The 23,446-nt window shown below is 47.5% G+C and overlaps 1 protein-coding gene across 3 annotated transcripts in view; it reads left to right on the forward strand.

The window, feature by feature from the left end:
* Positions 1-23,446, forward strand: part of LOC147727677 (glyoxylate reductase/hydroxypyruvate reductase-like) — a 311,029-nt gene that overhangs the window by 26,497 nt on the left and 261,086 nt on the right. For all 3 annotated transcript variants that reach the window (XM_086961680.1, XM_086961681.1, XM_086961682.1), the window contains exon 2: positions 22,402-22,532. In XM_086961680.1, coding sequence (XP_086817806.1) covers positions 22,402-22,532 — 131 coding nt within the window. The remainder of the gene's footprint in view (positions 1-22,401; positions 22,533-23,446) is intronic.

Raw genomic sequence — 23,446 nt, forward strand, 5'->3', positions numbered from 1 at the left:
GATAGATAGATAGATAGATAGATAGATAGATAGATAGATAGATAGATAGATAGATAGATAGATAGATAGATAGATAGACAGGTAGACAGATAGACAGGTAGATAGACAGATAGATAGACAGATAGATAGACAGATAGATAGATAGATAGATAGATAGATAGATAGATAGATAGATAGATAGATAGATAGAGAGATAGATAGATAGATAGATAGATAGATAGATAGATAGATAGATAGATAGATAGATAGATAGATAGATAGATAGATAGATAGATAGATAGATAGATAGACAGGTAGACAGATAGACAGGTAGACAGATAGACAGGTAGACAGATAGACAGATAGACAGATAGATAGACAGATAGATAGACAGATAGATAGATAGATAGATAGATAGATAGATAGATAGATAGATAGATAGATAGATAGATAGATAGATAGATAGCTAGATAGATAGATAGATAGATAGATAGGTAGATAGATAGAGTGATGGCGATCGATAGATGGATAGAGTGATGGCGATAAATAGAGTGAGTGCGATAGATAGACAGATAGAGTGAGGGCGATAGATAGATAGACAGATAGGTAGAGTGAGTGAGGGTGATAGATAGATAGACAGATAGATAGAGTGAGGGCGATAGATAGAGTGAGGGCGATAGATAGATAGATAGATAGATAGATAGATAGATAGATAGATAGATAGATAGATAGATAGATAGATAGATAGAGTGAGATAGATAGATAGATAGATAGATAGATAGATAGATAGATAGATAGATAGATAGATAGATAGATACATAGATAGATAGATAGATATAGTGAGGGCGATAGATAGATAGGTCTTTCAGCCTTTCTTTGTGGCTTTCCTTTACACTGTGAACCCACTCCTCAAAGATCTGTCCTCAGAGCCAATCTTTTTATGCATGGCCAAACATTGGATGTTTCTTACTTCCTGACGAGGAATCACAACATACAAAGTGGCAAACAACGAACTGTGTCGCAAACGCTGCTGGACAGCACACATTTTTGACCAGTTATTCCATTCAAAAAATTATAAGCCTAACTAAGCAAAGTTTACAATTTGCCTAAATTACGGACATAGGAGTGGGATTCACATATAATCCTGGCACATGGCTCTGTTCCCTAACTCCTCATTGTGGTGATTTCATACAAGTATTTGAAAAGTTTATTTTTCCAACCCAAAAATGTTCTCCCTGCGCACTCACTTTATAATGTTTAACACTTAAGTGTCTTTCAACACTTTTTGCACTACGTATAAAATAATAAGTCTAAATATCTGAAGTACAGAGACGCGTGGAAATGAATTTCCAAATATTTCTGACTTTCTATACATTTATGACTGAGTGGGTTTCAGGCTCAGCTTGAATGTTGCCCAAGTACCGTCACTGGATTTGAACCCTCTTTCACCACATTTTGCGCGTCAAGAAATATTCTTGGAAGCAGTAATTGAACGATGTCACATGGGCGCCATTCATTTGCTACTGTAAACAAATTGACAAATATAAAAGCCGTTATTGTTTCAGTATGCTTCTCAATGGTACTTGGTATATCCACAGCATTTTCCGACCCCGGTTTCGGGAACGCCAAGCTAAAAGGCTCTGTAGGTTGTGGACACCCTATACAACTTGTGCTAATGCCACTGAGCTATATTTTTGCAGCCACTTCTTGAACTAGTCTCAAATAATAAAACGTACTCGATGACAGTCCCTAGCCATGTCTGATAGGATTCGAGGCACGCAAGTGTTACTCTGTGGTGTATTCAGGCATGTCATTTGACGCCATTCAAGCTCGGATATCTTATTTGTATTTAGTACTATTCATACCTTGCATCTGGCACTTCTAAGTGCAGGTAGTACCTAAGGGCGTCAGGCAAACATATTCAAATGGAAATTAAGTGTCTCTATTCATCAGGTCACCCTGCGTTGTGGCCCCATGGTGTAGGAAATCATGGCTGACAAGAGCCCCAGCCTCCTTAATGTGTTCAGCACTGACCTTGTTTGCCTCTTTTGTGTTTCTGATGCGCTTGTTACCTGCCATTCATAGGTACGAGAAGGTGTTAAACTGTCCCCAGGGGAACAAGATAAGGAAAGGGCCTAGGGAAAGAAATGGCGCTGATAGGATTGGCTTCAGACAGCTTGAATTGTCTAGCCCCAGACCGCAAGTTCCAACTGAAATTATAAAATAATGGTTAGTTGGATATAGTTTTAGTTTCATTTCGGTGTCGACATGGGCTACTGTTCAGGAGACAAGTTCTCTTTGTCACCTCCGGTATTTCAGTACATGGTTTGCTGCGCTAACAAACAAAGGCCAGTCTAGAATACAGGAATACGAAATTGTGAGAGTGCCCAATATGAACGAACCCGTCTGTTTATTAAGAGCTGCCACGCTCATCCCTAATTTATGTTATGTTATGTTAATGAACATTTGTAGGGCGCACAGATACCCGGAAGTGTCCCGGCGCGAAAAGCCTATGCGAAAGGTTTATCGCTTTATCGCTTTCATGTAACTGACGCTCAAAATGTACACGTTTGTGGACCGTCATCATGGTTGCTTCTAACCCGTTAAACTTCCTTTTAGCGCAATGCAGAATTTTCTCAAGATTGGTAGATTAGGGGTTAAAAAGAATGCGCCGAGAAGTAGTTGTTTAACCCAAACTGCAGGTCTGTAAAAAAAAAAGTTCAAAAGATTAGAAAATCTGCTTTCGCTTTTGACACAGACGTGCCTTTTTTCTAGCTTTGGGTTTTATTGACTACAACTCCCACAATGCAGCGTCTGAGTGCTTAGAACCAAGAGCCGGAAAATGAGGTTTGGAATTCTCGTTGAATGCACCCCACTCCTCCTCAGCCACCCGACCCGAGATGACCCAGTATTTTGAAGAAATGCACGAAGTGTATAAACCGTGTGTGGAAGTGTTAAGGCAAAGGGGGCAGTGGGTTCCAGGAGGCGCGGGCGCTTGGAGCCGTGACTAAACACACACATAGAACAAATGGTGAGCCGTGTTTGAATAAGTATGCACTTTGTGCGTACGTAATGAAAGCGCTGTTACTACTGTAACTGCTGTAACTGCTAAGGAATATTAACCGTAAATTCACTGGGATTTTCCAACTCTGTCTTAAGACGAGAAAGAAGCGATTTTCATGCATCTATTCAAGACGATCTCAACTGTTAATAAAAACCACTGCACAGAGTTACATTTGGCGTGTTTTGAAAGGGTGTGCGGGGAGTTAGAATCAGGTGGGAGGCTGGAGATGGCAGGGATGGAAGGCAAGCAGAGAAAAGCGTGGTCCTGCATGGGTGCCACAAAGTTTTATATTGGGTTGTGGTGGCGCGAGAGTGGCCTCCATAAAGGCAGATAAAGGAGTGGGTAATGAAAATAGAAATGGCCAGGATGCTGGGAGGTTTGTAGACATTGAGCATTCAACAATCAGGTCATACAGAAAATGGCAGGGGGTCTGCAGAAGAGGTAAGGTAGGACGGAGCAGGCAAACGACGGGGGCGTTTGAATGGCGAGTTATGTACACTGTTGGGGGAAGCAGATTGAGAGAGGGAGGCAAGCAGATCGAGAAAAAAAAATGCCAAGACCATTTGGAATTAACAGACTGTCTTTCATCCCCTGGATAGCTCTATATAATCGGTGTTGTAATTGGTTACGACACTTGCTGGACTCCTCTATATAAAGTGCTCTCTGGTGTGTTTTGACACGAGTGGGGAGTGCTGGCTGTTGTCTTTCGTATGGTAATGAAACCGGCACTCAGACGGAAGTTGGGGTAAACTCAAAATATTTTTGGCTCTGTCAGATTGCTTCGATCTGTTGTTCACTGCCACCCAGTGTTAGTTAGCAAGGCACGGTAGGAGGGCTTTATGCAAAATCATGCATTCCATTAAGTGGCCTGGGGAGAAAGCGCCTGGAACAGAACATGTTGAGGGTGACAGACACAGCAGAAAGGAAATGTAAAGGGCACCTCAAAATTAAATTTAAACACAGTCAGTGACGCACTCAACACTGATTTGGAAGTGAATTCATTTCTTGGCTCACAACGATGTTGCTTGGCAGAGCAGTCCCCGAGTAACACTGAGAGAGCAGAAAATAGACAAGACGCATGGGGAGCAGCAGCCTTTGATGTGCCGGCCGGCCATGCAGTGAATAATTAGGGGAGGAGAAGTGCCGGCCTGAGGCAGAGCGCAAAGCAACAGATGGCTTTGATGTGGGTGGAGGCAGGCGGCAAGCTCGTGCACGAGGCGTGCACTTCCGGAAATCCGCTGGAGAGCCCTTGCTTGGCCTGAAGTATGGTTTGACTGCATTAGGGCTCGTTTCCTATTCCTGCGGAATAGGAAAGGCGAGCCCTAAAAAAGGAATGAGGGGGTGGTGTAGCGCACAGGTAAAATTAAAGGGATACGTGGAGGGGTATTTAATAGAAGGGTTTGTGGGTGGGGCATAGGGTCGCACAAGAGAACAGGAAAGGGATCAAATAAATTAAAAAAGAGCGAGAAGGGCACAGGGGAGCAGTGAAAGAAATTAGGGCAGGGATTGGAGAAAACCTATACCATGAAAATGCCGTTACCAAGCATGGTTTTACAACGAAAATCGTTGTAAAGGTATGCGTGGTGAAGACATTTTTGTGGTAAAGGTTATGCGTAGCAATGGCATTCGCGTTGTAACGCATGCGTGGTAAAGGCATGCGTTGCAACAGAATGCATTGTAACGTCATACAACACTCTCAGCGGGTGGGAGCAATTACCCTGCTCCTGCCCACTGGGAGCAGACTTACTGTTTGCTCTCGCTTGGCAAGACCTGTCAAAACTCCCGCCAAGCAAAAGCAAACATCTATGTTCTGTGTTCTGAGGGTGGGCACCTAAAAACATAGAAAGCCGGCCCTGAGGGGTGGTGGTCCCCAGGGTCATTAATGGCTCCAGGAGGAGGACTGCGTGCCCACCTTATTTTGTTATTTTAGGGACTACCCTGGGGAGGTGGTGGTCCCCTTGATCAAAAATGGACCGGGATGAGGGGGGTGCCAGGCCACCCCCTTCCACCTTTATCTTCAATCCGCATGGCCCTAGGAAGGTGGTGGTCCCCGGGGCCATAAAAGTCTTACAGATGGGGGATGGGCTGCCCCCCTCTAATATTTTCTCATTGGCCTGGCCTCAGGAAGGTGGCCAGGCTCACCCCTTCCCCATAATATCTATAGAAATATGCCCCTGGGACCTGGCCCAACCAGGGGCTGAATTACAAAGAAGCACAGGAGATACAAATTGTTTTTTGAAAAATCTTCATGCAAATTTATGGATCAGCCATGATTTTTGCTGCAGATTTTTTTTTTTACAAAAAATGCTTTTTGGCCCAGACAGGGTCCCTGGGGTACCCTAGCACCCGGCCTAGGGGTTTAGGGTACTCCTACCCTCCCTCTTTTCTTTATTTAAAAATTTTTTTAGGGACTCTGCTGAGTCCTAGTCCCAAAATTGTTGCCAATTGAAGTGTTGGCAGCCAATCAGATCTCAGCATGAGATCTATTGGATTCTCAGAGGGTCCATACCTCTAGATTTACAAATTAGTTTTTTCTTTTATATCTCAAAAACTATTGAATGGATTTCCACTAACTCACTAAAAGCACTCTTTCTTGGCTCAGATTTAGCTTTCTGCCAAATTTGGTGTAATTCTATTCAGTGGTTCGGGCTGTATTCGTATCTAAAATCCCTATGGGACATTGCATGGGGAAAACGTGTTTTGTGATCCCCCGTTTTTTTCTCTGCCTCCGCTTGACGATTCAGCTCGAAACCTTCAAGACAGCAGCTTGAAGGTGCATACTAGTTTTGAAAATGTTGTGAAGATTTGTCAGATGGCGCCAAAGTTTTTGCAAAACAAAAAATGATTTTCCTACGGAAACTAGGTCCTAACTATAACTACCTACTGACAACCGGCAGTAGGTAATGTAAACACACGCATACACACACACTCAGCCGAGTCCTAAGATGGCTGCCAATACTTCCTGGTTGAAGTATTAGCAACCAATCAAATTTTAGTAGGATCTACAACAAGGAATTGCGGCCCTAGATATCTACATTTTACACCTAATCACAACAAGCACGCTTTCTGAACCAACATCTATCTTTCTGAAAAATTTGGTGTATTCCTGTTCAGCAGTTTGGGCTGTAGTCTTGTTCAAAAAATGAAAAATCCCCATAGACTCAACATGGGGAAAATACATTTTGGGACCCCCCTTTTTCTCAGACCCCGCTTGTGGTGATTCGTCAAATGGTGCCAAAGTTATTGGCAAAAACAAAAAATGCTTTTCCTATGGAAACTTTGGTCCTAACTATAACTACCTTCTGGCTATTGCAGGTAGGTAATAAATATATATATATACTTGTATGACTCGTATGCTATTTAAATCACCTGGGACTCTGCACAAGTGATGCTGTACCTTTGAAAAAGACAGTTTGTCGAAACGCGTTAGGGCCATCACGTCTTCTTCTGCCTGCGCTATTGATAATAAAGGCTGTTTTTCCAGACCCAGGCTGTGGCACATCTTTTCTTTATATATATATAGTCAAGGTACTTAGATGAAGAGTTAGGAATACAAAATCTATGTATACTTACACTTTTATATTTTGTTCATCGTTATTTTGTCTACGATATAAGTCTCTCATGGTTTTCTGGAATCGTTATTCATGCACAGCTGAAGAAAGGTCGCCACAAAGTCAGGGGATGAGCCTAAGCAGAAAATACTCCCCTCAGCCCACAACGCACAACCCACCCAAAAAAATAACCAAATTATATCAGCGGCGGCTCCTCTGCTAAGGCGGTATGGTAAAACGATAATAATGCAACATTATCATCATTTTATTTTTCCCACAGCAGTGGTTCAGTTTCATGAGGGGCAGGGCTGGCAAGAGCAGGAGGGAGGTGTTGTGGCACTCTCTAAGTGCGCATGACTGTTTGGCCAGCTATCTTGGGTCGGTCAAACAGTCATGCACACTGTACAATACAGCCGGTGGAGAACATGCACAAGCTCCCATTACCTGACTGAGCACCGTACCATGGCATTGAGATCAATCATGACGCTGCTGTCAGTTGACAGCAGTGTTCTGATTGGCTTAGGGGAGCCTGGGAGCCCAGGTGCTTTCTGCTGCCAGACTCGAGGGAGGAAGAACCTGAAGGGGACAGAGGAGAGGCAGCATCCGGCCCTACCCAGGTAAGTGCTTTTATTTGATTTTTTTTATTCTCTCATCCCCCCTGTCCTCCCCGCCCCAACACCCCAATCTGGTAGCAGCAGCCACTGAAGTAAATAACAAAACTATGGGTGCACTGGTACAGAGAATGGACAATCCTTCTGTAATGTTAGTTCAGAGTCTCTCCAGAGTAAGAGAGCCTGTGAGCTCACAACAGTAGAGTTGAGTACTGGAAAGAGGTTAAAATGACCAATAATGTTTCATGATTGTCAAGGCTTCCAGGCAAAGGGGGCTGGAAGGTAGATTGTGGGTGGCAAGCAAAGGTGTCTGATAGCGTCAGCGCCTGTATCTCAGGATCTCAGTTTCTGCCATCATTTTCCTTGCAGCACCCACACTCTTTAAGGTAACCACTCTGGGAAGTAATAGTGTAACATACATTTTATATTGTGTGTGCGCACAAATTACTTTAGGCCTGATTTCGAATTTGGTTGTGCAGTACATCCGCCCAAGATGGGTGGCTGTCCGTCCGCTGTACTTTGGAGTACATTACCATGTATGGACTCTAAGTAGAGCAGGAGGGACATCAGCCTCTTTTTAACAGATGTTCTGTATTTTCTGCTAGAAGCTGTCCTATTACATTGAAACCCCACCCAGTTGTGTTTATGCAGATCAAACTGCAGCCAGTGACTAGTCAAACTGCATTAAGAGTGAGCCAGCAAACTCCTTGGCCAAGGCTTGCTCCCACCTGACTGCGACGGCATGACAGAATCTCTTAATAAAAGTTATGAGCAGGGTAGAGGTTAGGCTTCTGTCTCAATGATTGCCAGAAAATGACTGATACTGAAGGTACAAGAAGTAATAGGGGTTTACTTGATATCAATGGGGTGATTGAGGCATGAGAATTTGGTGTAGATTACATGAAGCCAGGCTTTCTCAGCATATTCTGGATCATGGACCAAGTGCTCTCTAGCAGCTTCAGGAGGGTGACTGCACTAAAGTGTTCCTACCCATTTTTAGAACTCGCCTAACAGCACGCATGCACTGTTGCTGCCAGGGTAATTGTATACAGTAAAGGGATTGGAGCCCGCCCATTACTTACTATTGGTTCGCTCCAACTTCACTCTTCTTTTGTGCTTTTTAATAGAACAGCACAGGCTATGCAACAGTTCCATTCGTTCAAGTGGAGCATAGACGAAGCACAGATTAATTAAACTTAATTAGTGGCCGTCCCCTGCTCGCGCTATGACTAAGGTACTATTTCCTTTTTCCACCTCCCACTCCCCCTGGTGCTTGTCTCTTCTTTCCCCTCTAGCGGGAACTCGACCAGAAGGTCTTGAAGCTCTTAACATGAGCGACAGATACATTACGTTCATGTTTTTTTAAAAATGTATGCAGGGATCACATAAAATAACGTTACATTCATGTTTTTTGTTGTTGTTTGTTTAAGCCTGGACGATTAGGTGATATGCTCACAATCACAGGATGTTGAGCCAATGCTGAGACTCGGACTAGCCGCCCGTGCAATTTTACAGTGTTTGGTGCTTTGAACTGAATTGAGTCTGTCATGCAGTGGCGTAACCTAGGTAGGGTGACCAACTGGCATGGGTGCAAATTCAGGACAGTGAGTGTAAAAATTCAGGACAAAGGGTCAAAATTCAGGACAAAAATTCAGGACTGGAGGTCAAAATTCAGGACAAAACTTTGGGACAAAAGGTACGTTTTACAGACACATCAGAGGATGTTGCGCAATAGTGTATATAAAAAAAACATTTATTAAGCGCATGGTTACACAGAGGAACAGTGCGTCCCCGCGCTGTGAATGCATTCCGTCAGAACTCCAGAACGGGCCCACCATAGAGGGGAGGAAAGAACAAAAAGGACCCTAATGCAACTAAACCTTGGGGAACAAATGGGTCTTCAATTTCAGCCTAAAACGCGATTCAGAAGGTTCCATCCGAAGTTCAATTGGAAGTTACTTCCAGTATTTGCTTGCTAGGAATCTAAAGGACAGACCTCCCATCCGTGCTCTTCCGATACGAGGGACCACCAGTTGCATGCTGCCCATAGATCTCAACAGCCGTTTGGGGAGCTATATGGGCTTCATGCTCTGGAGGTAAATAGGGCAGCGGCCATATGCAATGCGGTGGGTGATGCACAAGGTTTTAAACTGAATGCGTTCCTGCATGGGAAGCCAGTGCAAGATTTGAAGAGCACGCTTCCCAGATGACTTCTTAGGTAGTTTCAAAACCAACCAAGCCGCCGCATTCTGGACACATTGGAGTTGGATAAGGCCCTTTTTACTAAGGCCACAGAGCAGTGAGTTCCCATAATCGAGATAGGAAGTGACTAAGGCATGCACTAGTGTTTTCCTGGCTTTAACCCTTTCGATGCTGATGACGAGCTCAGCTCGTCATCACCCACGGGTGTCGTGTGCTGATGACGAGCTGAGCTCGTCATGAATATATGGCATCCAGAATTTTTCAGCACAGGACGGGAAAACTGCCAGCAGCCATGTGGTTAATGGGGAGAATATCTAAGATCTTACGGAGGACCCTTAGTGTGCCATAGCATTTCCCAGCTACAATCCCCACATGTTGGGAGTAAGAAAGGTTAGAGTCCAGAAGTACGCCCAGATTTTTCACCGTATCTGAGGGAATGGGCATACAACCCAAGTCAGCTGGCCACCAAGCTGAAGTCCAGATGGAGGGAGACGGACCGATTACCAGAAGTTCCGTCTTGTTACTATTGAGGCGGAGACAATTGTTCTTCATCCAGCCAGCCAGTGCCACAAGACAGGCGGAGAAGTTCTCAGCTGCCACAACTGGGTTATGAGATAGAGTCATCACCAGTTGGGTAACATCCGCATATGAGACAATATCCACCCCATAAGATTCAACCAGCCTTGCAAGGGGCTCCATATAGAGATTAAACAACGTAGGACTCAATATAGAGCCCTGCGGAACCCCTTGTCTAAGAGACCTGGGTTTGGATTTATACGGGGGCAGTGGACTTGGAATTTCCTATCAGCTAAGAAGGAACTCATCCATTCATAGGCTTGGCCGGCTATCCCCATCTCATTCAAGCGTGCAAGGAGCCCCGAGTGCGATACGGTATCAAAAGCCGCACTTAAATCAAGTAATATCAGAGCAGCAGTATGTCCATCATCAACTTTACGACGGAGCAATTCTGTGGAGAAAAGGAGGGCGGTCTCAGTAGAGTGCTTTGCCCTAAAACCCGATTGGGAGGAATGAAGAAGATGGTTATCCTCCACAAAGCTAACCAGTTGATTGTTAACCAATTTCTCCACTACTTTGGCGCAAAAAGGCAGGAGGGAAATAGGACGAAGATTATCCAACTGAGTCATACTCAGATTGGCCTTTTTTTATGGGAACAACCTGGGTTAGTTTCCATTCCTCAGGCACCAGACTTTCTTGAAAAGACAGAGTGGCCAGATTGCCTATGTGGTCACTCAGAAGAGGTAGAGGACTTCTGAGGATCTTAGCAGGGACAACATCCAGGGGAGATCCAGAGTGGATATCCGAGATTATTTTTATCAATTCCTCCCGCGGAGGGACCTTGAATTCCCTGAGATCACCATTTTTCATAGGTCCATAGCAGGTCACCCTAGCCGAGATGACTGCTGTAGGGCTCTGCTGAAAAGATTCATAGATCTTCTCCACTTTACTCACAAAGTGGTCAGCAATGTCTTCACAAATCTTGCTGGAAGGAGGGTCTTCGGTCATAGTCGCCGTAAGAGATGTTAACTCCTTGTAGATTAGGAAGAGCTCTTTGGATGAGTTATCAGAAAGTTCAATCCTCTCTTTGATATGATCCCTTTTCGCCTTTCTAATAAGGCTATGGTATGCCCTCAGGCTACTCCTATAGGATTCTTTGTAGGCAGAATCATAGTCTTTCCGCCGCTGGCGTTCTAGGACCTTACATTTGGCCTTAGCTGCGCGCAGATACTCATTGTGACAAGGGGCTGACCTTAATCCGCGTTCAGAGGCTTTTTGGGTCCAAGGAGCCACCTTATCCAGGGCCTTCGTTACCCAATCCTCATAATCCCTCCAAGCTCCCATGAAAGTCTTATTAAGCAGAGGGATTTCCAGGCTTAAGGCAGATTCAAATGTCTCATGGCTGAATTTCCTCCAATTCCTGCGCCTAGGTGGAGGTGAGCATTTAGGCTTTTTCCCTCTGGACAGGCCTAGTGCCATAAAAGGAATAAGATAATGGTCATACCATAAGATCCTAATAGGGGGGAATACTTTAATATCATCCCAATTGGCAAAAATGGGATCAAGAAGATGTCCCGCTTGATGAGTTGGCCTTCCATCGGATAGGCTGAGCATCAGAGCTTTCAGGGAGGTAATTACGGATTGTGCCTCAGTACAGTTAGCATCCTCAAAATGTAGGTTAAGATCACCTACTATGAGGAATTTACTATACCGAAGGGCTGGCTGAGTCACCGTTTCAAGGAGGCTTTCCGCAAACTGTAAAGACCCCCCTGGAGGGCGATAAATAAGATAGCCCTTAATGATACACTCCGGAGAGACTTTGATAGAAAAAAGGCACGCTTCGCAATTACTAATCGACACTTGCTCCAAGGAGCACTCAAGTTCTATTTTATGAACAATAGCTATACCCCCCCTCTTTGAATTCCTCTGTCAATTCTTAGAAGGCCATATAAAGGCGGGAAGGCCTCCCGAATATCAGGAGCAGAGGCCTCATCCAGCCAGGTTTCTGTTAGGAACAACAAGTCAGGGTGATAGTCGGTGAGAAAGTCAAAGATGTTCAGACTGTGTTTTTTAAAGGAACGGCAGTTCAGTAGGTACATAGAGAGTTGGTCCGCCCCCCTTACCATCTCCGAATCAGTGGTGGGGAAATAGTGACAACTTCTACACTTTTGGGGCATGCACTCAATCAACATACCATGTGTACACGCTACTTTGGGTATAGGGCGTAGGAGAGTTAGTTCTTCTCTAGAGTATCGCAAAACTCTTACCCGTTCTTTAGAGTCAGACACAGGGGTCCTGGCCCCTGGCCGCATCAGGTTGCGGACGGGCGCAGACGGGCTTGCCTTGTGCGCGCCTTCGGCGCGCGGTCGCTGACCCATCCTCCTAAACAGGGATAGGTGAGCGTGAACTAGAGAGCTAACCCGAGCGCTGGAGATGCAGGAAGTGTTGGGTTCCTCACCCTCCGCTCAAACGCCCACAATGGACGCGGCGGAACGGGGCGGGATCAGAAAGCAGGTAAAGTTTTACCAGAAGAATTGCAGTGCGAACACAGAAGTGCAGTTACAATCAATTTAAGATGATTTTTAAAATAACAGTTCAGTCAAGCATCAATTTATTAAAAACACGGGCCAAATCGCATCGTGCTTCTCCCCTTAACACCCCCGCAGCAAGGCTGTCCCCAGAGTTCGCTCACGGAGATGACTGTCGCTGCCACTAAAAACCAGCATCCACTGAGCAGCGTCGACCTCTTCCTCCCTAAATAAGTATAGGTGAGCGTGAACTAGGGCGCTAACCCGAGCGCTGGAGATGCAGGAAGTGGTGGGTTCCTCACCCTCCGCTCAAACGCCCACAATGGACGCGGCGGAACGGGGCGGGATCAGAAAGCAGGTAAAGTTTTACCAGAAGAATTGCAGTGCGAACACAAAAGAGCAGTTACAATCAATTTAAGATGATTTTTAAAATAACAGTTCAGTCAAGCATCAATTTATTAAAAACACGTGCCAAATCGCATCGTGCTTCTCCCCTTAACACCCCCGCAGTAAGGCTGTCCCCAGAGTTCGCTCACGGAGATGACTGTTGCTGCCACTAACAACCAGCATCCAATTAAGCCCATCCTAATCCAAAGATATTCAACCATTTGCAAACCTATCCATCAGAGATCCTTCAATCAATCAATCATAACACTTGTATAGCGCACTACTCACCCGGAAGGGTCTCAAGGCGCTTGGGGAGGGGGTCTGCTACTGCTCGAACAGCCAGGTCTTGAGTTGTCTCCTGAAGGCGAGGTGGTCCTGGGTCAGCCGAAGGTGGATGGGGAGGGAGTTCCATGTCTTGGCCGCCAGGTAGGAGAAGGATCTGCCTCCGGCGGTGGCTCTTCGGAGGTGTGTAACGGTGGCGAGGGCGAGGCTGGTAGACCGTAGCTCACGGGTGGGCGTGTAGAAGGTCAGGCGGTCGTTGAGGTACTTGGGGCCCAGGTCGTGGAGAGACTTGTGTGCGTGGGTGAGGAGCCTGAACGTGATCCTCTTTTTGACAGGGAGCCAGTGCAGGTCCCTCAGGTGGCCGGAGATGTGACTGCGTCGGGGGATGTCCAGGATGAGTCGGGCGGAGGCGTTCTGGATGCGTTGGAGTCTTTTCTGTAGCTTGGCTGTGGTTCCGGCGTAGAGGGTGTTACCGTAGTCAAGTCGGCTGGTGACGAGGGCCTGGGTGACCGTCTTCCTGGTTTCGGTCGGGATCCATCGGAAGATCTTGCGAAGCATGCGAAGGGTGTGAAAGCATGATGAGGAGATGGCGTTAACTTGTCTGGTCATCGAGAGGGAGGAGTCCAGGATGAAGCCCAGGTTGCGTGAGTGGTCTGTTGGCTTGGGAGCGGTGCGCAGGGCTGGGGGCCACCAGGAGTCGTCCCAGGCGGAGGGCGATGGTCCCAGGATGAGGACTTCCGTCTTGTCTGAGTTCAGTTTCAGGTGGCTGTTCTTAATCCACTCGGCGACGTCTTTCATCCCTTCGTGTAGGCTGGTTCTGGCGGTGTCAGGGTCTCTGGTGAGGGAGAGGATCAGCTGGGTGTCGTCGGCGTAGGAGATGATGTTGAGGTTGTGTTGGCGTGCGATGGCAGCAAGAGGTCTCATGTAGACGTTGAAGAGGGTGGGGCTGAGTGATGATCCTTGCGGGACGCCGCAGATGACTTCGGTGGCCTCGGATCGAAATGGGGGGAGGTGGACTCTCTGTGTTCTTCCGGCGAGGAACGAGATGATCCACTCCAGTGCTTTCTCTTGGATGCCGATGTTGCTAAGGCGTTGGACTAGGGTGCGGTGGCAGGCAGTGTCGAACGCTGCAGAGAGGTCCAGGAGGATGAGTGCCGCTGTTTCCCCGTTGTCGAGCAGGGCTCGGATGTCGTCGGTGGCTGCGATGAGGGCGGTCTCGGTGCTGTGGTTGGCTCTGAAACCGGACTGCGAGGGGTTGAGGGATCCGTTCGTCTCGAGGAAGGCGGCAAGCTGTCTGTTGACGATCTTCTCGATGACTTTGGCAGGAAAAGGGAGGAGCGAGATGGGGCGGAAGTTTTTGAGGTCGGTGGGGTCCGCTGTTGGTTTCTTCAGTAGGGCGCTGAGCTCGACATGCTTCCAGCTCTCCGGGAAAGTGGCGGTGTTGAAGGAGGTGTTGATGACGTCCCGGAGTTGGGGTGCGATGGTGGAGTCGGCCTTGTTGAAGACGTGGTGGGGGCAGGGGTTGGTTGGAGATCCGGAGTGGATGGTGTTCATTCTGCGGGCTGTGTCTTCGGTGGTCACCGTGGTCCAGGTGCGGAGGGTGGCGGTGGGGTGCATTGGTTCGACGGTTGGGTGCGTGGATGGTGCGCCGAAACTGTTGTGGATATTGGCGATCTTGCGGTGGAAGAACGAGGCGAGAGAGTCGCAGAGGTCTTGTGAAGGAGTGATGTCATTGTTGCCGGTGCTGGGGTTGGAGAACTCCTTGACGATGCTGAAGAGTTCCTTGCTGTCGTGGGCGTTGTTGTCCAGTCGCTTTCAACAAAGTAGACCGTCCCTTGCTGTGGAGAAAGCTATCCGACTTGGGCATGCCTCCTCTCCTATTAGATCTGGTGCGGTCTACACACGGACACCTGGTGCCGAGTGTTACAAGGTGGAGAAAGGGGTTTATCGCAGGTTATTCCCTCCATTAATGGATTAAAACAGGGTTGCCTTCTGGCCCCATTACTTTCTCCCTGTATAATGCTTTCCTTCCAGCTTCGCTTTCATCTTGTGTGGGCATAGCCCCGGTAGTGGGGGGATCTTCTATTTCCTGCCTGCTATATGCAGACAACATCCTTATCCTAGATTTAACTCCCAAGGGACTGGCCAATCGTCTGCAGGCTTTACATCTTTTTGCAGAGACCCACTACATGAGGATAAATGCCACAAAAAGCAAAATTATGTGCATTACAGGGAAGAAAAAATCTAAATCAGAGAACTTTGGTTGGTCAGTCGGTGGTCAGAAATTGGAGGTGGTTAAGACATATACCTCTTTAGGAAAAATTATTTCTGCCAACCTGAGTGAGAAGCCTCATATCGATAATAATTCCCGTAAAGCCCTATCCCAAGGCAAAAGTCTGAGCGCCCTTTATTCCGCCACAGGGAGAAGACACTTTTCTTGTCTACTGGAGGTCTTTAGGGCAAAAATCCCATCAACCCTCCTATACGGAATGGAACTGGTTGACTTAAAGCACTGGGGTTTTTTACAGACGGTAGAAGGAAAATTGTTAAGGTCTATAACTTCTCTCAACCCCGCCTATTCTGTGGCTGCCTGTAGACTTGAATTTGGTCTCCGCAGTAGTTGGGCGCAGGGCCTGTCAGCTCTAGTTCGATGGGTTGCTAGCCTGGCTAGAGGAGAAACGGGGTCTTTGAGATCCCTTCTCAAGGGGGAATTGTTGGGTAGCTTAAAAGAGTACTCCCAAATTGTTAAGAACTTTAGAAAGGCTGTGGCACTTCTTAAATTGGAAGAGAGTACCCTTTTTACTATTTCTCCTACCCATCAAAAATCTCTTTTGAAACAGGCTTCATGGGATCTTTGCTTCACGATGGACAAGAAGTCCATGCAAGTAAAGAGGGGAGCTGATCTCCTTGCTAACACATACTAAATGAAGCTTGCCCAACCCTATGTCGCCTGGAATTTACCACATGGTGTTCGGAGATTTTGGTTCCTCCTAAGGCAGGACTTGCTGCCCCTAAACATCCTTTTGGCAAAATGGTATGGGTCCTCTCCCACATGTAACCTTTGTAATATGTCTGCTCAGGATCGTTCCCATGTACTGTTTATATGTCCTGCATTGCGTCCATTTCGGTTGAAGTGGTTAAGATCAATATGCTTGCAATTGGGTATCCTTAATGTGAATTCTTTTTTACAGGCCTTATATACTCCACCAAATGAAATGTTTTGCTTCAATATTTTTTACTTTTTTAAAGGTTTTTTAGCTATTTATTGATGAAATATGGAGGTATGTGTCGCTGATTATCTTGTTTAGTGGAAAATGTTGTAGTTGTCATTTTTACTTAGAGAATGTGTATTTGTATTCGTGTATCTTGTTTTATGTGGACCTCTTCGGAGTGCCAAAACATAATAAAATAAATTGAATTGAATTGTCCAGTCGCTCCTTCAGTGATTTCTTCTTGGTGGTGCGGATGAGCTGGTGGGGCTTGCGGGTGGCGTGTTTGAGGGCGGTCATGTTGTCAGTGGTCTGGTCAAGGAGCCAGGCTTTCTCGAGGGTACCGCAGGTCTTCTTGGAGTCCTTGAGTTCGTCGGTGAACCAGGGGCCTTCTTGCTTCTGGGTCTGCTGGGAGGGTTCTTCAGTGGTGCGAGGTCGTCGGCGCAGGCGGTCAACCACTGCGTGAAGTTGCGGGCTGCTTCGTTGGGGTCCGTTGTGCTGGCAGGTGGGTTCTGGCTGAGGGAGGTGGTGAGCTGGTCGGCGGTGATCTTGCTCCAGCTCCTGTGAGGGACCTGTTGCGGGTTGTGGTGGGTTGTGGTTTTTCTGAAGCTGAAGTGGACGCAGCTGTGGTCGGTCCAGTGGAGTCCGGTGGAGTGGCTGAAGGTGATGTGCTTGCTGGAAGAGAAGACAGGATCAAGCGTGTGGCCGGCGTAGTGGGTGGGGGTGTTGACCAGTTGCTTGAGTCCGAGGTTGGCGAGGTTGTCCAGCAGGGCGGCGGTGTTGCGGTCCTTGTTGTTCTCCAGGTGGAAGTTGAGGTCCTCTAGTAGGATGTAGTCGGCGGAGGGGAGGGCGTGTGGGCTGATGAAGTCTGTGATGTCTTCGCTGAATTGTGTGCGTGGTCCCGGGGGTCTGTAGATGAGGGTGCCTCTGAGGGTCGTCTTTGGGTCGGTGTGAATCTGGAAGTGGAGGGGCTCGGCGGCGGCGAAGGTGTCGTTGGAGTCGGTCGTGATGGTGATGGTGTTCTTGTGGACGATGGCGATGCCTCCTTCGGTCTGGTTGACGCGGTCCCTCCTGATGATCTTGTACCCGTCCGGGATGGCGATGGCGATGTCGGGGGCTGAGGAGACGTTCATCCAGGTTTCCGTGAGGAAGGTGATGTCTGGTGATGTTGTGTCGAGGAGGTTCCAGAGTTCCACGGCGTGTCTGTGGATGGAGCGGGTGTTGAGCAGGATGCACTTGAGGTTGCAGCTGGTGCTTGGCTTGGCGGGCGCGGTGCAGGTTCGGAGGCAGGTGAACTTGCAGGTTCTGCAGGTGAAGGGTCCGTGAATGCGTTTCGGGGCGGCCCGGCAGCAGGTGGGGTTCCGGGCGGCATTGAGTGCGTTGAGGGCAGTGGCGTTGTAGGTCTGTCGGGTCGTCTTGCATCGGTGGGGGCCAGGGGTCCTGGCACTGGGCGCAGTCCAGGCACAGACGGGCGCAGACGGGCTTGCCTTTGGCGCGCCTTCGGCGCACCATCGGCGCGCCCGCTGCGCGTCAATGCTGCGCGTCAGCATGCACTCTGCCATAAGTGGAGAGTGGGGGGGGGGGCGAGGGAGGAGCAGCTGGGAGGCGGGAGCGGGGTGGCGAGAGGGGGGGAGCGGTGATGCTGGAGGGAGCGGGGGTGGGGCCGCGGGGGAGCAGCGGCAGGGAGCGGGGTGGGTCGGCGGTGGAGGCAGAGGGCAGGCGAACAATTACGGGAAAAACAATCAGGGCACAATCACGGCACAATAATACTCAGGGGTACAGGAGACAAGCAAACAATCACGGCAAAAACTATTCAGGCACAATACTACTCAGGGATACAGGAGACAAGAATACAATCACGGCACAAGACTAATCAGGCAGAACGATACTTAGCAGGGGCACAGAGGACGAACTGGCAGCGGCAGTGGCGGCGGATACCGTGACCTTCGGGGTGGGCCACGCAGCGGGAGGAGCGACCGGCTCTGACCAGGTCAGGTCAGGTCACAGCTCCCCGCCTCGCGGACACCACCTTTTCAATCCAGTGGGAGGGAGGAGCAGCTGGGAGGCGGGAGCGGGGTGGCGAGAGGGGGGGAGTGGTGATGCTGAAGGGAGCGGGGGTGGGGCCGCGGGCGAGCAGCGGCAGGGAGCGGGGTGGGTCGGCGGTGGAGGCAGAGGGCAGGCGAACAATTACGGTAAAAACAATCAGGGCACAATCACGGCACAATAATACTCAGGGGTACAGGAGACAAGCAAACAATCACAGCAAAAACTATTCAGGCACAATACTACTCAGGGATACAGGAGACAAGAATACAATCACGGCACAAGACTAATCAGGCAGAACGATACTTAGCAGGGGCACAGAGGACGAACTGGCAGCGGCAGTGGCGGCGGATACCGGGACCTTCGGGGTGGGCCACGCGGCGGGAGGAGCGACCGGCTCTGACCAGGTCCTTCCATTCATCATTTCACTCATCCATCCTTCCATTCACCCTTTCACTCATCCATCCATCCACCCTTTCACTCATCCATCTATCCACCCTTTCACCCTATCCATTTGTACACTCATCCATCAACTCTTCCACCTATCTATCCATTCACTCACTCATCCATCCAGCCTTTTAGCCTTTCACCCATCCAGCAATCTTTTCACTTACTCATCCATCCACCCAGTCACTCGTCCTTCCACCCTTTCACCCTTTCAGTCATCCATCCATCCTGCCTTTCTCTCTCCATCGACCCTTTCACTTAGCTATCATTCCTTCCACCCATCCAACTACTCATCCACTCATAAATCAATCCATTGACCCTATCACTCATCCATCCTTTCTCTCATCCATCCACCCTTTCATTCCTTCACTCATCTATCCAACCTTGGTCCATCTACCCTCCCTTTCACTCACTCATCCATCCTTACATCCACCCTTCCACTCCTCTGTCCATCCATTCACCCTTTCACTTATCAATTCATCAATCCATCCATCATTTCACTCATCCATCCACCCATTTGCTCGCCCTTCACCACCCTTTCACTCATCCATCCGTCCTTTCACTCATCCATCCACCCTTTAACCCATCCATCTACCCTCCCACCCATACATCCATCTATTTATCTTTTCTCTCATCCATCCTTCCACTCACTCATCCATCCATAATTTTTCTCATTATCCATCCATTCACCCTATCATTCATCAGTTCAACCTTTCACTGATTTATCCAGCCATCCACCCATCCCTTCACTTACTCACTTGCCCACCTTTTCATATTAATTATGAGCTGAGCCTTTGTCTGCAGAGTTGCAGGCAGAAAAGGCCCATCAAGAATCTCACCCTTGCCGTAGTTCCTAAACCAAGGGGTGGGGTGGGGGTAGGGTTCACTATGCCCTTGCACTTAGGCAATCTGAAAAAGAGGAACTCATGAGTCATTATTGATGCACAATTCTAGGCAATGTGGTGATTGTGACATGGTGTTGTTTACAGGGTTTTAAGCGGGATGAAAAATTGGGGGTCTCTCCAAAAGTGGCGTTCCATGTAATTAAGGGCGTGGCTTAAAACACCTAAGCTAAAAATCTGTGTTTAGTATAGTGTACCGCCCGACTGGTATTTTGCCTCTTCTGTCATTGTAACCATATATATATATATATCACAACAAGCAGGGCCGGCTTTAGCGCTGGTGGCACCCGGTGCGACAATGTCTGTTGGCGCCCCCCAATGACCACCTCTGCCACGGATTCCCTCACTAGCACCCTTTAAGAGTGCCATTTTGTTTTATAGCACCACTCATACCAGTGTAAGGTGTCAGAGCACTTTACACCACACACACATTGCACAGAGACAATCATATGTGTGTAAATCGGTGTATAGGAAATGTTACATCAGATAGGACTACAAGGTGTAGTGTAGGAGTGACATGTCATTGATACTGCTAGCCGAGTCCTTATTTTGGAAAAGCACAAATTCAGAATTTAAAACGTAACATGATTGTTAGGGGTTCTCTTTCATAATAAGAATTGTTTTCTCCCCAAATGAACCCTTTTCACAAGAGTTTGATGATGAAAGACTGGGCAAAAAACATATAGCTCTAACATATACCTTGCAGTTTGCATGCAGCTCTTTGATGGCAGTTAATAGCTCAATGTTCTATATTAGGATTTTGACTTAGAAACCACACGTAAGAAAAGGAGCTCTCTTACAGAAGCAGTAACCCACTGACCTATTTACATTATAAGCACTTCGTTATCTGCATGGTACACACTCTTTGCAGCAGGCATCTTAACCCTCTGCACTACCTTAGGATGAGTCAAAACTTCCACTAGACAAACCTCCAGTCTCTTTCCAGTAAGACCATTAATCACTGGATTTATCTTGACATTTTGAATAATGTCTGATAATTGTTGGAGGCCAGGAACATGGCAGCAGGTGCTTTTAAAATGATAGTATACATTTTCAAAAATGACGCCCCCACCCCAGGTCAACACCCGGTGAGGTCGCACCGATCGCACCACCGGCCCTAACAACAAGTAATGTTACACTTGCAACAAGCCAGAACTATTGGCTTTAACAATGGTTGTTAGTTGCATAAAATGAAAAAGCAGCAACAATGGCTTCATTGAATATACTAGTGAAAATGCAAAAGTTCGAAAATGATGAGACTGTGAAAGAACTCAAGCCCCTTCTTCTTAACTTTTTTCACCAGCTTGTTTTCTTGATCTGGATTCTGACGTAGCAGCTTGGGGCTTTTGCACATTTCTTCTGTCTGGCAGAATGCCCTGCCCTAGACCTAGGCAGCATCCAGCATGGTAAGGCCCATGTTTTGTAGCCCATACTGGCCCATTGACATTCTGTATGTGGCAATCAGCCGCATACAGCATGACAATGGGCAGGTGGGGCTGCATGTGTGATCCAAGGAGGAGGGCGTGGTTGCCCCATCAGCGGGTAGCGGCTTCAACCAGGGGAACAGTGATGTTTCCTGCAATGCCTAAAATTACGGACAAAAGGCGTCCGTAAAAGGGATCCTCACGGACAACGAACATGAGACCCAACTTACGGATCGACTGTGAAATTTATGGACGGTTGGTCACCCTAAACCTAGGCCCCCCGTGGCGTAGGGGGGGGGCAAAGGTCCTGGTCCCCCTCAGCACAGTATCCTGACCCTAAAGTTCCTGATAAGTCCGAAGGAGGGCCCCTCCATGTACCTTGCAGGGGGGCTCAAGTTTCCTAAGACCACTGCTGTGATGGAATACCTCATTGCTTCCCAACTCCAACGCCATTATGGAAAGAAGTGACTGCCTGCAGGACATTGTACAACCTTATGTGTGTTTTAATGTGCTGATCCACTCTTTTCTTTGTATTGCAGTTGCTTTTCATATAGTTTTTACGGTTTTTGGGGTTGGCGCTATCTTTGATTGCAAAAATAAATTAATAATGAAGAGACGCAGGCCTCGTGAACAGTTTTGTTTCTCCGCGCCTATATTGCTCTCTCCCGCCCAGGTTTATTCCACCCCATCGGCCATCCCTCTCTTTATAGCTGGTTTGGTCCATCAGGATCTCCGTGCTGCGTCTTATATTCCTAACCCGCTTTCCTGTTAAAACGTTGTCAGACCTTCTCTTTGTAATCTTTCTTCAATGCCATGCTGCACAGCATCAGGGATGCTGTGAGGCATAGCTAAAAAGCATTGGCAAGGCCAATAGGTCCCAAAGATGAGACCTATTGGCTTTGCAAATGTTTGTTACTACTGAGTCTAAATATGACCTGAGAAGCGATCAGAGAGGCCAGGCTCAAGTCACTAGTAGTTTACATTACAGAACGGAGTACTGAACAAATACACGCAGACATGCAGTCTGCGCGCGCGCACTCTGCCTTAGAATAATTTGGATGACCTGAGTGCTGTAGGCTGTACCATAACATAAATATTTGCAGGGGGGGCTGGGCAATACCAACTAGTAATTTATATATCGCATATTAAGCAGGGTTATTATTGTATTTTTTTAAATTAATGTTTAAACCGTATTGTTTGTAGTAATAATAAGACGTGCTGTTGTGACAAAATGCAGATATCTGCTTGCCTTGCAGATGTGAAATCGACCAGTGGGACTCAGATGATCCTGTGCCACGCGAAGAGCTGCTCAAAAAGGTTGCTGGGGCCAAGGGTCTATATTGTCTCCTGACAGAGAAGATTGATGAGGAGCTTTTGAGAGCAGCAGGTACAGTACCAAAAATCAGGAAAATATTTTCGGAATGTATTTTTCCCGTTTGTTCGGTCATGTTGGATCGGTAACAGAACGTCGTTACCTACACGCCGTCTGACAAAAGAATTGCGGCATAAGAATTGTTTCGCCCCTCTCGAGGTAATAAAAAAAAATATACACGCCCTGAAGCAGTATTTTTCAAAGCGATATTTAGGCCTCGATATTTACGCCAAGGTGATATTTTTGTTAACAATGTCCATCGGGTGACCTGATGTCTCTCTCAGCTCACATCCATTGCCTTGAGGCCTTCTAATAGAATGCTGTCCTAGTCAGAAAAGTCAACTAACTCCAAAAATAAGCGATGCTCCTTAGAAAACAAAAAAATGGTAATAAAAGGAATAGGTGGAAGCGCTGTAAAGGTTCCAGGTGAAAATTGGATATGCCAGGGCATACTTAGCAAGTGGAATTTCTCCCATGGTCTATGCTCCAATCAGCATAATAATAAGAATAGTACTTTGAAAGGAGATCTTATTTGACAAAGCTAGCTCGATTGAGGGGTTAATTGACAGCATTATGTATCCATGTTTTGCCGCCGGCCGCCTATAGCATCGCCCCTGTCCAGTCCCTGAGCTGCAGAGCAGTGCTGGGATTGGTCTGAGCAGGCAGGAAAGACGCCCTGCTCAGACCTGGGAGTCTGTGGGGGCTTCTCCATCCCGGCTGTTCAATGCAGCTGGACTTGAGAAAACCTAAGTGCGCATGTGTGTTTTGGTCAGCTTGAGACGGCTGGCCAAACACACAGGAACACTTAGGGAGTGGAGTGCATGTAGCACTCCTCTTCCTCCCTTCCATGCCTCGGCTCACCCCTCCCAAACACACAGGAGAACTTAGGGAGTTAAGTTCAGGTAGCACTCCTCCTCCCCCTTCCATGT

This window comes from Lissotriton vulgaris, chromosome 3_1, assembly GCF_964263255.1.
Source record: "Lissotriton vulgaris chromosome 3_1, aLisVul1.2, whole genome shotgun sequence".
Lineage (NCBI taxonomy): Eukaryota > Metazoa > Chordata > Amphibia > Caudata > Salamandridae > Lissotriton > Lissotriton vulgaris.